Raw genomic sequence first — 16,622 nt, 5'->3', positions numbered from 1 at the left:
ACAAAGTAAGTGTTTAGGGACATGATAAAGTCACTCTATTGTGAGTTTTTACTTGACGACAACTTCGGTACACTTGCCGAAGGGAGATTTGTTGAGAGACAAGTTTTCCGTGCATCAAAACGTGTGCCCTATTATTGGTTAATGTAAATATTTGCTTTTTGCTTGTTTGATCATTTTTGTTAGTTTAGGAATTAGTTATTTTTACTAGTTTTTGTTTTTATTTTCTTTAGCTTCTATGAACTCTCACCCCTTTGATTATGAGTTTGGTTACAATTATGTTGCAGGAAGAGGAGATTACAATAAGAACATGCATCAAGGTTGGGACAATCAAAGATGGGAGGAGCCACAAGGATTTGATCCACCCTCTTGGCAACACCCTCCTCTAGTCTCATATAGGTATAACTCCAGTCATAATGCATACCAATCTAATAGATGTGGTAGTCCTTCTTGTACATGCCAACAACCACCACCACATGCCTATGAACTACCTCCTCAACATAGCCCTCAACCATCTCACAAGCCCCTTACCACCAAACACCCCCATATGACCCTAACCCTTATCCACCATATGAACCACCGTATGAACCATACGAGCCATACTTAGAACTACCCCTATTCCAACACAATTACTCCCAAGAACCACCACCTCAATATATACCACCTCCATATCCTTATCAAGATGAACCACCTTCCTATCATGAACCCTTCCTCCCAAGTAATAAATCCTCATATCCACCCTAATCTCCGATGAATGAAACCCTCGGTGTATTTCTTCAAGGGTAAAAAAGGATGAATAAGAAGGTACTAGAATTCACGGCTACCTTGACCGAGGTAGTAAATCAATTAGCCTCCCATTACTTGAATATCCCAGATACACCCATGGTTACATGTGGGGACTCAAATAAAAATCATAGCATGAAGGAGATATCAAAAACTCCCGTGGAACATGAGGAACGTGACTTTGCATTAGAACAAGTGGAGGAAGTCGTAATAGTTGAAGAGGAAGAAGTGGTTGAAGACTTAGGAGATGCAGAACCTCCATGGGAAACTCAAGTCATAGAGCCTCCTTCTAAGATGATTGAAATTGATGTTGAGGAAGGTGTACAACCTCCAAGGCATATCATGGTTGAAGACTTTGAAGAGGTTGATCAAGAGATGGATTCAATCCTTGATGAACCCTAATCTACAATTGAATCCTCTCCCATTGGACTTGACATGGAGATTAAAGAAGAAGAAGCACAACCTCCCATGCCCTTGGTAAGCAATAAAGAAGAGATTAAATTGGAAGAAAGCTACCAAGAGGAAGATGTTGAAATTGAAGAAGCTTGCAAAGAGGTGGAAGTTGTCAAAGAAGAGCACAAGGGAGTGGAGCTTGAAATCACCTCGCCAAAGTTGTTGGAGACCTCTCCGCTTGAGCCACCATCATCTTTCACAACATTCAAGTGGGTAAAATTCATATTACTTAGCTTTCTCATTCCACTTGAATATGGTTTACTTGAGACAGATGGTCAACTTAGAGCTCTTTGTGGCGTTAAGACCAAGAGGAAGATGGTTAGTGGTTACAGTTGTCATGCAAGGCTCAATATGGTTGCACACTCCAAGTTGAAGTGCAAAGGTTGGTGTAGAGCTCGATTAAATGGGTTTAGGAGGTCGTTTGGGTAACACCCTGAAAATTCAGATTGCTTGCCATCCGGTTGGAACAATGATGATTAACACACAGACGGATGCAAAAGCAGGGTTTGGGACCCTGGAATTCGTTCTAGAAATCAACACTCTTGGGGCCTTGTCACTCGCTTTACATTGCTTGACGGATGGATGCGCCTAATTTGGGACCCCGGAGGTTACTGGAAGTACAAACATTGGTGGAGATTCCTGAACGAGTACAAGCCACCATAACAGGGAGCTCATCAAATGTCCAACTTAAGGACAATAACTAAAAGTGCTAGGTGGGAGACAACCCACCATGCTATGGTCTTTCAATTTTACTATTCGTTCTTTGTTATTTCAATCAGTGTTAAGTCCTGCATGCATACATTTATTCTGCACTATGACAAAAAAAAAATGGGGCCACCCACGCGTGCACGCAAGTGCCGCGTGCGCGTCGATGAATATCCTGCTTCCTATAACAACCCCGGTATTCGAGTACGCGAGATCTATTCTGAAAGTACGAATTTCTCCGGAAGATCAGTAAGGGGAAAACCTTTGATATATCATCAAGTATCTCAATCCTCATTGTCATTATGTCATCTTTAAGTTAGAACCTTTTCCGAGACAAGCTCGATAATGCAATCACGAAGAACCTAGTTTTTGAACCGTATCCGTTAGGAGTTTTAATTTGATTTTTCGTAAATAATCTCAGTTTGACAAACCGGACTCGATTTATGAGAGGAGAGAGATAATAGGATGATATTATCATTATATGAGTATTAGAAGCCTCTTGAATGATATTATAAGGTTACCTGATCAGTTTTAGTTAAAAAATAAACCGGTTTAACCGGGTTCACAATTTACTGGTGCAGCTTAGCACCAGCACTCTCTGATGTTAAGGCCTCATTATATTAGCAATGCTAAGGCCTCATTATTCATGTTTCATTCTCATAATAAATATGCTACTAGTGTCATTTATGCTAGTACCATAGAAAATAATTTTTAGACATGTTTTTGCAAGTGTTCCGATACATCTAGTTTTAGTAGTTATACACCTGAGATATTTTAATATTATTTTAATCCACCTCCAAGCCAACCAATCACAACTCACCCTACACCCCCAAAACCCCCAAGGCTGGCTCATTTTCACTTTGTGGCCGAAAATAGGTAGAGAGAAAAAGAGAGAAAAGTTCTTAGTTCCAAATCTTCAAAGCTTGATTTCTGCTGAACTAAAACTCAAATCAAAATTCCAATCCGACCAAAATGATCCTCTCTTCTTTCTCTACATGATCATATGACTTATCAAGGCTGGGATCAAGGTGAGTTGGCTGTACCATCTCTCTTTTGATTCAGTTTCAAGGAAACATGCTTATATATGTGTTTTCTTGATGTGATTTAGGAGAAAAAAGTGTTTAAGGACCACCTGAAAGTTTGATTGAATTAGGAGCAGCAAGACCAGGTAGGGTGTCACGAAATTAATCTTGATTATTTGTGTTTGAGTTGTGTGGATGTTGTATTATTTGGCTGTGCTAAAAATTGGTTGCATATATGATATATATTTTCCTGCAGTAAGCAGAGGCTGTCTCAAATGAGCGGCTATTATTATATGCGTATTTATTTAGGAACGGAAAATCGTATTCAGGAAATCGGGATTACTCGTGACCGGATAAATGTCGGGATTGCGGGCAGCCAACCGACACATGAGCTCATGGCCTGTACTAGGGCTAGACATGCATCATTCTTGTCTGCGCATCACTCTCTGTTGCATTCTTTCTTGTGTGTGAACTATTTCTTTATGTCGTCTGCTTGAGTGCTATGTCTGTGCTTTATTTCCTTGTGTTCTTCTGTTTGTGTTTTGTTATCTATTTTTTTTATCTATTTAAAATTACTCTTCACTACTTTACTGTATTCTATTATCCATCTGCTAATCGAATACGAATAAATGAATGTAACTAACAACCCCGACCCTACTAAGAACTCCCCAGTTCTTACCCCTTCTCTCCCTTCCTCCCCCTCAGATGGAGACGGGCGTGATCTTCTATGAGTTCGAGGACCCTTACGTCTACGAGGATCCGGTACATCACAGTTACTTGATCATGGGATTGGAGCCTCGTATTAGACGATATGCGTTACCTAATCGAGCTTTTCAACATCCTCTGTCTAGCCCGTATTTTGACCCTGATGCTCCTTACGACTTTCCCTTATCCTGGTTACACCCTGACGCACCTGGACATCCTTTTCCTGATGATCCTGAGCACCCTATACCAGCTCAACCTTTGAATGAGGCGGTACCTGAGCCTATCATTCCTGATGAGCCTGAGTTAGCTGATGACTACGTACCTATGATACCACCAGAATGGGATTTTCCCCCTGAGCCGATCCCCGACTTTCCACAGCCTGATGAGCCGGCACTACCAGACGGTGGGGTAGCTCCTATATACGCGAACGGACCTGTGCTCGCGAATGGTTTTGTACAAAGTGACAGCAGTGTTTCTGGTGGATCTGAGGACATAGTTGTAGCTGTGGACGATGAGGAGGAGGAGGATTCTGAGATAGAGATAGAGCAGGATGAGGAGATGGATGAGCCTCATGATGATTCTCCGAACGGCCACGTGTAAATATAGTTTGACTGCAGAAAGGGGCATTCTTTTGATGACACTCTAGTCTAACATTATCAGATAGTTAGTCTCTCACTTGTGTTAGTACACCCGAGAACTAGGAGCTATATAGTGGTTAGGCTAGCCTGGGTACCAGATTAGTGGCTTTAGGAAACATTTATGACTACCATGAACGCTGTGGCTGAGGCAGTGCGTGAGGCTGCAGTAGCAGCGGCTAGGGCTGTTGATCATCTTGGAGTGAGAAATGAGAATAAGAATGAGCATGGGGAAGATAGTGGAAATGATGAGAATAACTTGGGGCATTTCGAAAGACCTATGACCCTTGCGACTTTTCTGAAGGTTAAACCACCTAAGTTTACAGGTACACTCGTTGCGACTGATGCTGACAACTGGTTTCGAGCTATCGAACGATCACTGCGAGCGCAGCATGTTCCGGAAGGCCAACATGTGGAGTTTGCTACTTATATGCTGGAAGGAGAAGCTGAGCATTGGTGGCAGGGGATACAGCGACTGTTGCAACAAGATGAAGGCGATATTCCTTGGAATATTTTTAAGGATGAATTTTATAAGAAGTATTTTCCGAGGGCAGCTCGTGATGCTAAGGAGATGGAACTTATGCAGCTGAAACAGGGTAACACAACTGTTGCAGAATATGCCCGTAAGTTTGATGACTTGTGCCGTTTCTCCAAGATCTGCCAAGGGAATCCTGCTGACTTTGAAGAATGGAAGTGTTTGAAGTTCGAAGGGGGCCTTCGTGAGGATCTGATGAGTTCAGTAGTTCCATTGGAGATACGAAATTTTGCTGAGCTGGTTAATAAGTGTAAGTTAGTAGAAGAATGTGCTAAGAAGGTAAGTGCCTTTAAAGCAAGTCGTCAAGGATTTCCACCAAGGAACTACAATAATTATAATTGGCAACCACGAAGGACAGACTTCAAGACACCTGGTGTGCCACATCGAAGAAACCCACAGGTTGGTAACATCCCTGCTCGCCCTATGGGAGGAAACGGAGGTAGACCGAGGCAGGATAATGGTAAACGACCTCAACAGGTGCAGGTGAACACTACATGCAAGCGATGTGGGAAGGATCATGGTATTAAGCCGTGTTTGTTTGGAACATTCAATTGTTATAGATGTGGAGGAACTGGACATATTGCTAAGGAATGCCCAAAGATATTCGCTCGGAATCCAGTACGAACCCAGCAAAAAGGTCGAGTGTTTGCCATGACTGCTGATGATGCTATGCAATCAGACGCCCTGATCCAAGGTCAGTGTTATGTCAAGAATCGATTTCTAACTGTACTATATGACTCGGGTGCATCGCATTCCTTTATCTCTTTAACTGTTGCTCGTGAGTTGGGACTAGATTTCTCTGAGTTGAACTTTGATCTGATTGTCCATACACCTGTGTCCCAAAATGCTTTGACTAGTTTAGTGTGCCTGCAAGTACCATTCACTATTAGGAACAGAACTTTTATACATGATCTAATCTGTTTGCCTCTATGTGGTTTAGAAGTTATTCTAGGGTTAGATTGGTTATCTAAGTATCATGTTTTCCTTGATTGCTATGAAAGAACTGCTGTTATTCCGTCTGATAGTTTAGATATTAAACCATTTCTATCTCATACTTTATATCTGAATTCTGTAAGAGTTACATTAGACGGGAGTGATTGTGAGCGGTACGTTCTGTTAGCGGCTAGCTCAAATGATAGTGAACTAAGCTTAGAACGAATCCGAGTGGTGAAGGAATTTCCTGATGTTTTCCCAGACGACATACCTGAGTTTCCTCCTCAGCGAGAGATAGAATTCAGCATTGAACTTGTACCTGGAACCGGACCAATTTCCATAGCCCCGTACCGGATGTCACCATTGGAACTTGCAGAGTTGAAGAAGCAGTTGGATGAGCTACTTGGAAAGAAATTTATTCGTCCCAGCGCATCACCTTGGGGAGCTCCGGTATTTCTAGTAAAGAAGAAGGATGGTGGAATGAGACTTTGCGTAGATTATCGACAGTTAAATAAAGTCACTATCAAGAACAAGTATCCACTTCCACGAATAGATGATCTAATGGATCAGTTAAAAGGTGCAACTGTGTTTTCGAAGATTGATTTGCGATCGGGCTATCACCAGATTCGAGTGAAAGAATCAGATATACCGAAGACTGCATTTAGAACTCGATATGGTCACTATGAGTATACGGTTATGTCGTTTGGACTAACTAATGCTCCTGCGATTTTTATGGATTACATGAATCGTATTTTTCGTCCGTACCTTGATCAGTTCGTAGTAGTCTTCATAGACGATATTCTCATCTATTCGAAGACAGAAAGAGAGCATGAAGAGCATCTAAGGACTGTATTGCAGATACTAAGGACTCGGAAGCTATATGCTAAATTATCAAAGTGCGAGTTCTGGACAGAGAAGGTGGCATTTTTGGGACATGTTATATCACAGGGAGGAATTGCAGTGGATCCTTCAAAAATTGAAGTAGTAGTGCAATGGGAACCACCTACGACCGTTACAGAAGTTCGGAGTTTTCTCGGACTTGCTGGATATTACCGGAGGTTTATTAAAGGGTTTTCACAGATAGCCTTACCTCTGACTTACCTTACACGAAAGGAAGTTCCGTTCGTTTGGACGGCTGAGTGTGATAGAAGTTTCAAGATGCTTAAGAAAAAGTTAACAACTGCACCTGTATTAGTACTACCCGACCCACAGAAACCTTTTGAAGTATACTGTGACGCTTCTCATAAAGGACTTGGATGTGTGCTAATGCAAGACAAAAATGTGGTGGCTTATGCTTCCCGGCAGCTGAGACCTCACGAACGAAATTATCCGACGCATGACTTGGAGTTGGCTGCAGTAGTGTTTGCTCTGAAGATCTGGAGACACTATTTGTATGGCGCTCAGCTAGAAGTTTTCTCTGACCACAAAAGTTTAAAGTATATCTTTGACCAGAAGGATCTTAATATGCGACAGCGAAGGTGGATGGAGTTCCTGAAGGACTATGATTTTAAGTTAAGCTATCACTCAGGAAAAGCGAACGTGGTGGCAGACGCTTTGAGCAGGAAGAATTTGAATATCTCTTGGATGATGATAAAGGAAGAAAAGTTACTCGCAGAATTTGAGGACCATAAGTTGGCTATGACTGAGACATCAAGTGGAGTCCGTTTGGCCCAATTGCATATAACACCAGATTTTAAGATTAGGATTCAGCAAGCACAAGCACAGGATTCAGAAATGATGACGATGCTGAGACGGATGAAAGTAGAGGAACCAGAAGCTTTAAGACTAGATCGTAGCAGCCTTTGGAGATACAAGAACAGAATTTGTGTGCCTAGCTCTGGAGATTTGCAGCAAAGGATTCTTGTAGAAGCTCATCAAAGTAGATTTTCTATGCATCCTGGAGTAACAAAGATGTATCAGGATTTGAAACAAATGTTCTGGTGGCCGGGCTTGAAGAAAGAGGTAGCTGATTATGTCTCAAAATGTTTAACCTGTCAGAAGGTGAAGGTGGAACACCAGAAACCATCAGGAACCCTGCAACCCTTAGAAATACCACAATGGAAATGGGAGCAGATCACTATGGATTTTGTCACGGGATTGCCAAGGACCTCAACTGGACACAATGCCATTTGGGTAATTGTAGACAGGTTGACAAAATCAGCGCACTTCCTTCCGATTCGAGTTGACTATACATTAGAAAGGCTGGCACGGATATATATTCAAGAAATCGTACGATTGCACGGAATACCTTCATCAATTGTTTTAGATCGAGATCCGAGGTTTACTTTCAGATTCTGGGGAGCTTTCCAGAAAGCATTGGGAACAGAATGGCATATGAGTACAGCATACCATCCTCAGACAGACGGACAATCAGAGCGGACAATCCAGACATTGGAAGACATGTTAAGATCTTGTGTGATGGATAACCAGGGCAGTTGGGATAGGTATTTGCCATTGGTCGAGTTCGTCTACAACAACAGTTACCAACAAAGTATCGGGATGGCACCATATGAAGCTCTCTATGGAAGAAGATGTCAGACACCATTGTGTTGGAATGATGACGGAGAAGCCAGTGTCTTAGGTCCAAACTTAGTGCAAGAAACTACTGAGAAGATAAAGGGGATTCGCCAGAAGATCTAGACAGCACAGAGCCGTCAAAAGAGCTATGCCGATAATAGACGTAGACCCTTAGAGTTTAGTGAGGGAGACCATGTCTTTCTTAAAGTAACCCCGACTACTGGAATAGGTAGAGCCCTTAAGACTAACAAGCTTAACCCTCGATACATAGGACCTTTCCAAATACTTAAAAGAGTAGCTAGTAGCTTTTATCAAATAGCCCTTCCTCCTTATTTATCAAACCTTCATGATGCTTTTTTTTTATGTCTCACAACTTAAGAAATATGTTCCTGATGATAGTCACGTTTCACAACCAGAAACAGTACAGTTATAAAATGATTTGACATATCAAGCTTTCCCATTTAAATTCGGTTTTCAAGGTAAACCATGCAAAACATGTGTTTTCTTGATGTTTTTCCTTAGGAATCATGCTTAACTTGACTTGAGGGCCAAGAAATGTGAATTTCCAGCAAGTCTAAGGTTATATATCTCTTCCTAACATACTGAGTGAGATTTGGTCAGTTGAGAGTTTTTGGATTTAAAGTTGTTTTTGATGTGATTTAGGAGGAAAAAGTGTTTAAGGACCACCTGAAAGTTTGATTGAATTAGGAGCAGCAAGACCAGGTAGGGTGTCACGAAATTAATCTTGATTATTTGTGTTTGATTTGTGTGAATGTTGTATTATTTGGCTGTGCTAAAAATTGGTTGCATATATGATTGATTCTTGGTGAAAATTTGGTGAAATTTTGATGAAATTTGATGAAATTCAAGCTTTAAAGTTCATGTTCTTGGGTAGCTGGAAAAACGAAACCCTAAGCTTAAATTGAGGTTCAATTTGTGTTGAAATCATGTAGAAAAGATGGGGTTTTAGTGGCTGCTAATTTATTATGAATTATTGTAAAAATCGGTTGCTGAAAAGACTGAAAAACGGGTAAAAACAGAGAAAGAATCTGAAGAATTTATGAAGAACATGAAGAACACTTTGAGTGTGGTGAAGAACAATGAAGAACACCTTTTTGATTCATAAAAGGGCAAGGAAGTAAAATTTTTGGTGTTTAAGGGGTTAAATGGTAATTTCGGAAGTTAGGGTGGTAAAAGTAGAAATATTAAAAGTTATGGGTGGTAAAAAGTGAATTTTAAAGGTTAAAAGTAAAACATTCTTGTCTGCGCATCACTCTCTGTTGCATTCTTTCTTGTGTGTGAACTATTTCTTTATGTCGTCTGCTTGAGTGCTATGTCTGTGCTTTATTTCCTTGTGTTCTTCTGTTTGGGTTCTGTTATCTATTTTTTTTATCTATTTAAAATTACTCTTCACTACTTTACTGTATTCTATTATCCATCTGCTAATCGAATACGAATAAATGAACGTAACTAACAACCCCGACCCTACTAAGAACTCCCCAGTTCTTACCTCTTCTCTCCCTTCCTCCCCCTCAGATGGAGACGGGCGTGATCTTCTATGAGTTCGAGGACCCTTACGTCTACGAGGATCCGGTACATCACAGTTACTTCATCATGGGATTGGAGCCTCGTATTAGACGATATGCGTTACCTAATCAAGCTTTTCAACATCCTCTGTCTAGCCCGTATTTTGACCCTGATGCTCCTTACGACTTTCCCTTATCCTAGGAAAGGGGCATTCTTTTGATGACACTCTAGTCTAACATTATCAGATAGTTAGTCTCTCACTTGTGTTAGTACACCCGAGAGCTAGGAGCTATATAGTGGTTAGGCTAGCCTGGGCGCCAGCTTAGTGGCTTTTTGTATGGGCCAGGCCCTGGGAGTGTCGTGTAAATATTAGCTACGTAGGATGACGAGGATGTAAACTGACTTGATCTTGTGTAAACGCTACATGTTTTGTTATAGTGTACATGATGTATATTATCAGTTGTATTTCTAAGTTTCTTTATGCCGTTATTCTATTACTCTCAATGTATGCTTGTTTATTTTACCGGACCATCCGCAAAAACTAAAAAAAATTACTCGTAAAATTGGCATCGCTCTAACAAGGAACAGGCTCATATATTAAATAAATAATAATAATTAGAAAGGATAAGTTAGTAACACTTAGCTTCTTGTATGACCATGGCATACTGGAAGTTGGGTCGTTACACTTCCCCATCCAACGAATAGAAAGTTGTGATGGAATCGTGCGGCTGGTGTGCAAGGAGTGCAATTCGACCTACGCGTACGCGTCCTTGACTCGTTCGCGTCCCTTACAACATTGGCACACCACGCGTGCGCATGCTTGTCGCACCCGCGTCGCACATACCATTCGCCCCCACCAATCTGAACAGAGTGTTGCGCTAAAACGGCGATGGAAGCGTGCACTTCGCATAACCCCACTCCACGCGGCCGTGTACCTCGCGCGCACGCGCCCATGTGCCCAGCTCTATCTGCGCTTAGGCGCACCGTGCACCTCCGCGTTCACCCTTCCTTCTACCCATCCGCGCGCACGCGTACAGTACGCGCACGTGCGAATTTAAATGTCATAACCCCCCAGGGACTCGAGAACCCCCATTCGCGTGCCCTAACCGCGTCCTCCTTCCCTAACGTTCCCTCTCCCTCTCTCCTTTCCTCCATAACCGCCGCTACCGACCTCTGCAACCACCGCACCGCCACCCCTGTCCGGCGCACCTCACCACCGTACCGCCACTTCCCCCTCCGCTTCTGCCCATCACCACCGCGCCGCTCCCTGCACCGCCGGCACCCACCACCACCCTCTACCATCTACATTTTTTGTTTCTCATCCAAAATCCCAAAATGATACTTTTCCATAACCAATTATAAGCACACTTCCCTGCAATTCCTTGAGAGACGACCCGAGGTTTAAATACTTCGGTTATCAATTTTATCAAGGGTTTGTTACTTGTGACAACCAAATTTTTTCATGAAAGGATTCTTTGTTGGTTTAGAAGCTATACATTCAACGAGAATATATTTGTGAAATTCTTTCCCAGCAAAAATCCATTCATCACACGTTAGACCATTTTATCTCATTGTTTTATTCTGCTATGGTGATAGTCCACAAAAGAGTACTAATTTGTCATAATCTTTATATGCAATCACTTCATTGGACTGCTTATTAATATACATTAAAGTTTGAACAGCAAAATCAACCCACTTTGACCCTTGCTTAATTCGAGATTTAATACCTGGAATCTTTGGAAATTAATTGATTGATATAAAGACTTTATCTTTGCTCACAGCATTCCAATTATTGCATCTAATACTGAAGAAGAATAATATTTCGTGGTTGGCCTTAATTATTAAACGTATGGACCTCATACAACGTCTCATTATAGTTTTGTATTAAGTTAATCCAATTATTGAAATGTTTAGGCCTTAAAAATTTAAAATATGTTTAACAAATTTAAACCTTAGCAATTGGGGGTAGCCCACATGGAAGTTACGTCAAACTTACATGAGCATGTATATTTTTTTTTACCAAATATGTGTTTCCATGCTTGCATGATAATTTAATTGATAAAATATTTGATCTTAGCTCATATTTTTCTCTTTGCTCATGTTTTTTATTTTTTTCTCAAATCCAGGATACCATTCATAGCTTTCCTATTGCTAATAGTTCTGCCATCACTTAAATCTTCAGGTTCTTATGTGTACTACTTTAGATGCCTATGTTATCTCACATGGATACCAACTTAGACTGAAACATGCCAACTAACCATATGTTGTCTCTTGTGCATATCTAAACTATTTTATGAATGATTATGAAATTACTGGTTTAGCGTTACATCCATAAACATTTTTATCTTGCATTGTTGACCCTTTTAGTGTTCTCTACCTGAAAATGACTTACCTTCATAATTGAAGTGTGGATTTTGACACACTTTATTGTTTGTGAGTTGTAGCATATATATAAGCAGTTGTTTTGAGTCCTCCTATTAAAATAAAATCTGCCATGTTCTTCCATCAACTTCAATCGTCTCTAAACCAATGAAGCACAAATGGGTCTTGTCTTGATATGTAATGTAAATTATAGTATTTAAGTCTTGAACTAAGTCATCTTACTCATTGCCTTCTTGACAGACGTTATGAATATGAAGTGGTAAAATTGGATTCGTTTTGTTTTCTAATACTACAACCAATGGATTTCACTCTTCTATAATATTTACTTCTTCTCCTAATCTGACCAGATATAGACCGTAGTTACAAAAAGAGCACTTTGGTTAGTTGCTTATTATATGAAAATTGCATTTAAAAGACCTATTTCCATTATAGTGTTTGATAGCTTCAATAAGTATGTTCCACATTATTCATTTAGCTGATCTTTTGAATTATTTTGATCACCGTGAATAATTTTTTGCCATAACAATTTGTAACCTTACATCAAAATATTCTCATAAAATATCATTAACATACAAAATATAAATCTAGAATATTACAACCATATATATCATAGGGTACTATTCTCATATCTAATCTTTATATTTGATTTGGTCTCAAATATCTTCTCCTTATCACGACCAAATAAGGAGATCAAAAAACATATCTAAGTAGCATAAAACATAAGTAAAACAATTTAGTTATCCCCATCATTAAGCTGGGACCTCAACTTCTTTGCACCCTTGCGATTAAACTTATTAGTGGACAACTGCCCTTCATCCTCTAAGTTGCTAACATTGATTAATCCAGGTTTTGAACCGCCGACAGCTCTCTTAGCTGGTGTTTTGAACTTGAGGCTTGACATACATTCTTCCATAGAATCCTTTACATAAGCAACCATAAAAACAAAATAAACAATTAGCTTACATCACCACCTAAGTTGCATGTACTTAATCTTTAACAAAACAAAAAAACACATCTATGTAGTGTCCTAACTACTCACCAAAGTAAGTTCAGGATCATTATCACTGATGATAGCCACAACATTACTTGACACGTCAATTGAGTTGCTGCAGTCGGCCTCCTATGGGAATTCAAACCCTAATGGAAATTAGATATTATACTCAATAGTTAAACAACATTGTATGAAAATCTATTCTATAACTATAACATGAGACTACACACATACATAGACATGAGCAGATTAATTAGAGGGCATATTTGTTGGGAGGTGCTTAAGGATAATATCCTCATTATCACAAACTTTCATCACGGTATAAACTGGATCATATTGCTTTATATTGGCAGATTTAACATTAATCTTGAAAAGCACCTTCTTATCCATCATGTTATTAAGAGATGGTGGATAATCATCATCTCCAACTGCCTACAAAACCTCACACCTAGCCATAATTAGTTCTAAACATTTACTTTAATGTTACATCAAACAATCACACTTACATCTTTGAGAACGATTTTGTCTGCCTGCTTCCCACACAACTGAGTTGTCTCCCTATCCCACAAAAGCAGGTTGATGCTACCTGATCCATCATAAACCATTACTTCAACCTTGTACCTAACATATGATGAGACATGGGAAAATTGGTTAATATTATATTGCAGTTATACATACACTATTTCGATAGAAATAGTATATTGACTTATGTATTGTTCACAACCTTATTGCGGCTGCTCCATGTGTGCGGCCAAACTTCCCACATTCATACCACTCACCAATGGGGGTTTCAACCTTCTTGGGGCACCTCCTACATGCTTTATAAAACCAATCATTTTTTCCTGCATTTATTGAAACAATTTCCCAAGCAATCCATATAGACCTTCCTGTAATGATTTTAAAACAGTAAAATAATATTTAGATAGTGTCGTGGTTACTTTTCACACATAAATAGTTTCAACTGTCTTTGAAAAATTTTCATCGAAATAACTAAAACATAACACCTCAATAGAGTTTAGTGCATCCTCGATAGTCTTCACACTAACAGATCCACGGTTAAACTCATCATTTGCAGACCACGCAGCTGGAGAGGACACCTGGCTAATCCTAGCTGAGCTTGATGGACCGCCACTGAGCAATCTACATATAACAATTTAGGTCCCACACATATGAAGGCCCAGTTCATCCAACCTTAAAAGGTGATACATTAATTTTATAAATTACACTAACCTGCATCTAAAACTATCAATTTCTTTTAGTGTTGGGTTTATGTGAAATTTGGAGATATCAAAATTGCTTTGAACCGAAGTTTTACCATTCCACCTTGTTGCTTTGAAATATTGAAGGACCACAATAAGTGGCTCAACTCTCCCATCATTAGTATGTGGAAGAATATGGTCCACTAACTGACCAAACAATGTGCAACTCATTTTGTTATTCATGAGAATAAAATAGCAAATGAAAGAAGTCTGTTGGTTATGTTATGAGAAAATCGATATCAAATCAATACATTCATGGTGGCACAATACATACTCAAGATCTTCCAAATAACGACCATACGCTTAGTCATTAAACCCTTGCTAGTGATCAAGCCTTGCGGATCTTCCTTACCGACCACCTTACCAATCAGATCTATAAAACAAAAAGATGTTAGAACTCAAGTACACAAATGCACTCATCATGGAAATAACAGCAAACAAAAATACATTCACCAAACATCTCAAAATGTTCCAATCTATCTATTGTTAGAAGATCACTAAAAGACCTCAACCTAAATGCTTCTAGAGGAAAGCTTGTGTTATCTACATGATTAACCATTCTTCGAGATGGTCTTATTGTCAAATACTATGAAGTTTGTCATTGTGTACATCTCAAACTCTATGATGTTACCACTCCATTTCTTGGCTAGAGCCCTCGGAATAGTGGCGTAGATCCTACCACCCTATTTTAAACAATGCAAAAATAAATCGGCATCAATATGAGGCAAAACATTCTTGAAACATGATATACTTAACCGGCAACAAACATGTTGTCTATCTAAATAATTTTTAGATTTGTTGTTACGTTACAATCTTGAAGAATCATTTCAATTGAACCAATCTCCTTCTCATTATATTTACTTGGAACTTCCCATATCCTAACAATATAAACTTTGAAATTTGAATCTAGTTTCCTGGCATTCACATCAGTAACAAAATCAAAATTTTTTGTCATGATGTTTCAGGTTGCACAGGATAAAGGATTCAAGGCTTATGAAGGAAAATGTTTGTAGGTGAATAACAAAATCTTTTAGTGGCGGGACTACTTTTTAAACAAACACACTACAACCATTTATCATATTTTTAAAGTACACATGTAGGTGTGGTGAATTTACCTTTTTACCCTACGTTTTTGTTGTATATGAGTAGCTGTAACTTGTTACTTTCCTTTTTATTTTGCCGTGTGTCAACAACTTTAGCTATACACTTGTTAAGCAAATAGACATGCACTAGTTGTTTTTTATAAATTAATAGATTTAAATCGTTTCTTATCTTATCTTCTATCTTATTATAAATTTAAATCTTTTCTTAATTAATTAACTATCTTCTCTCTCTTCTTCTCTCTCTTCTTTTTCAAAACCTCCTAACTAACTCTCATCTCTTCTTAATTTTCGAAAATTAACTCCTCTTCTCTCTCTTCTATTTTCGAAAATCAATAACTAATTTTCAATTCTTTTTAAATTATTTAACTTAATTTTCGAAAAACAATAATTAAAATTCAAACATTTTTAAATTAATTAATCTTATTTTTGAAAATAATTAATAAATAAAATAAAAAATATTTGAATTCTTATTTACTTTTTCTATTTATAATTCTTCTCTTCTTCCCTTCTATTATTCGAATTCTTCTCCCTCTCTCATCCTCTATCTTCACTTTTATTTATCTCTTCTTTCTTCACGTCTCACTTTAGGGAGGAGCTTCTTGCCAGTTGGCACAAAAAGCTTTCTTGTGTTTTCCTTTCCTTCTTTTTCGTTTCTTCTTGTTTATGACCAGGAACAGGGATAAAGAACCTCTTTTTCATCTTAACCCTGAACCTAAAAGGACTTTAAGCAGGCGTTTGCAACAAGCTAAAGTATAACACTCCGGAAGAGACCTTTCAGATAGTTTTGAACAAGAACTGGGAGAAATGGCTGAACCTTAAGAGGAGCCAAGAAAGGTCCTTGGTGACTTTACCATGCCTACCTCTGACTTTTATGGCAGAAGTATCTCTGTACCTGCCATTGGAACAAACAATTTTGAGCTTAAGCCTCAGTTAATCTCTCTTTTGCAGCAGAACTGCAAATTCCATGGACTTCCAATGGAAGATCCACATCAGTTCTTAGCAAAATTCTTATAGATATGTGATACTATAAAGACTAATGGCATTAATCCTTAAGTCTATAAGCTTATGCTCTTTC

General features: G+C 39.1%; 2 protein-coding genes across 2 annotated transcripts; one reads left to right on the top strand and one right to left on the bottom strand.

Annotated features, from left to right (window-relative positions):
- Positions 4,434-5,490, top strand: LOC110271507. Its single transcript, XM_021122456.1, has 4 exons — positions 4,434-4,502; positions 4,605-4,712; positions 4,764-5,295; positions 5,396-5,490. Exons 1-4 carry the CDS (start codon positions 4,434-4,436, stop codon positions 5,488-5,490), a joined length of 804 nt encoding a protein of 267 aa, XP_020978115.1.
- Positions 12,928-15,399, bottom strand: LOC107636521. Its single transcript, XM_016340023.1, has 11 exons — positions 15,250-15,399; positions 15,001-15,127; positions 14,696-14,817; positions 14,416-14,591; positions 14,190-14,325; positions 14,069-14,072; positions 13,910-14,027; positions 13,692-13,806; positions 13,495-13,617; positions 13,234-13,314; positions 12,928-13,113 (listed from the first exon to the last, which is right to left on the bottom strand). Exons 1-11 carry the CDS (start codon positions 15,397-15,399, stop codon positions 12,928-12,930), a joined length of 1,338 nt encoding a protein of 445 aa, XP_016195509.1.

This window comes from Arachis ipaensis, chromosome B04 (genome assembly GCF_000816755.2).
Source record: "Arachis ipaensis cultivar K30076 chromosome B04, Araip1.1, whole genome shotgun sequence".
Lineage (NCBI taxonomy): Eukaryota > Viridiplantae > Streptophyta > Magnoliopsida > Fabales > Fabaceae > Arachis > Arachis ipaensis.
This window is presented reverse-complemented; position numbering and strand designations above follow the sequence as displayed.

Bases quoted from the DNA above. Each gene is read 5' to 3' on its own strand.
- LOC110271507 (XM_021122456.1), top strand. From the start codon at position 4,434: ATGAACGCTGTGGCTGAGGCAGTGCGTGAGGCTGCAGTAGCAGCGGCT. The intron at 4,503-4,604 runs GTGAGAAATGAG...ACTTTTCTGAAG, and splicing joins GGGCTGTTGATCATCTTGGA to GTTAAACCACCTAAGTTTAC. The intron at 4,713-4,763 runs GTGGAGTTTGCT...CATTGGTGGCAG, and splicing joins ATGTTCCGGAAGGCCAACAT to GGGATACAGCGACTGTTGCA.
- LOC107636521 (XM_016340023.1), bottom strand. From the start codon at position 15,399: ATGACAAAAAATTTTGATTTTGTTACTGATGTGAATGCCAGGAAACTA. The intron at 14,326-14,415 runs GTTAGTGTAATT...TGTTATATGTAG, and splicing joins ATTGATAGTTTTAGATGCAG to ATTGCTCAGTGGCGGTCCAT. The intron at 13,618-13,691 runs GTAAGTGTGATT...GAGGTTTTGTAG, and splicing joins ACAAAATCGTTCTCAAAGAT to GCAGTTGGAGATGATGATTA.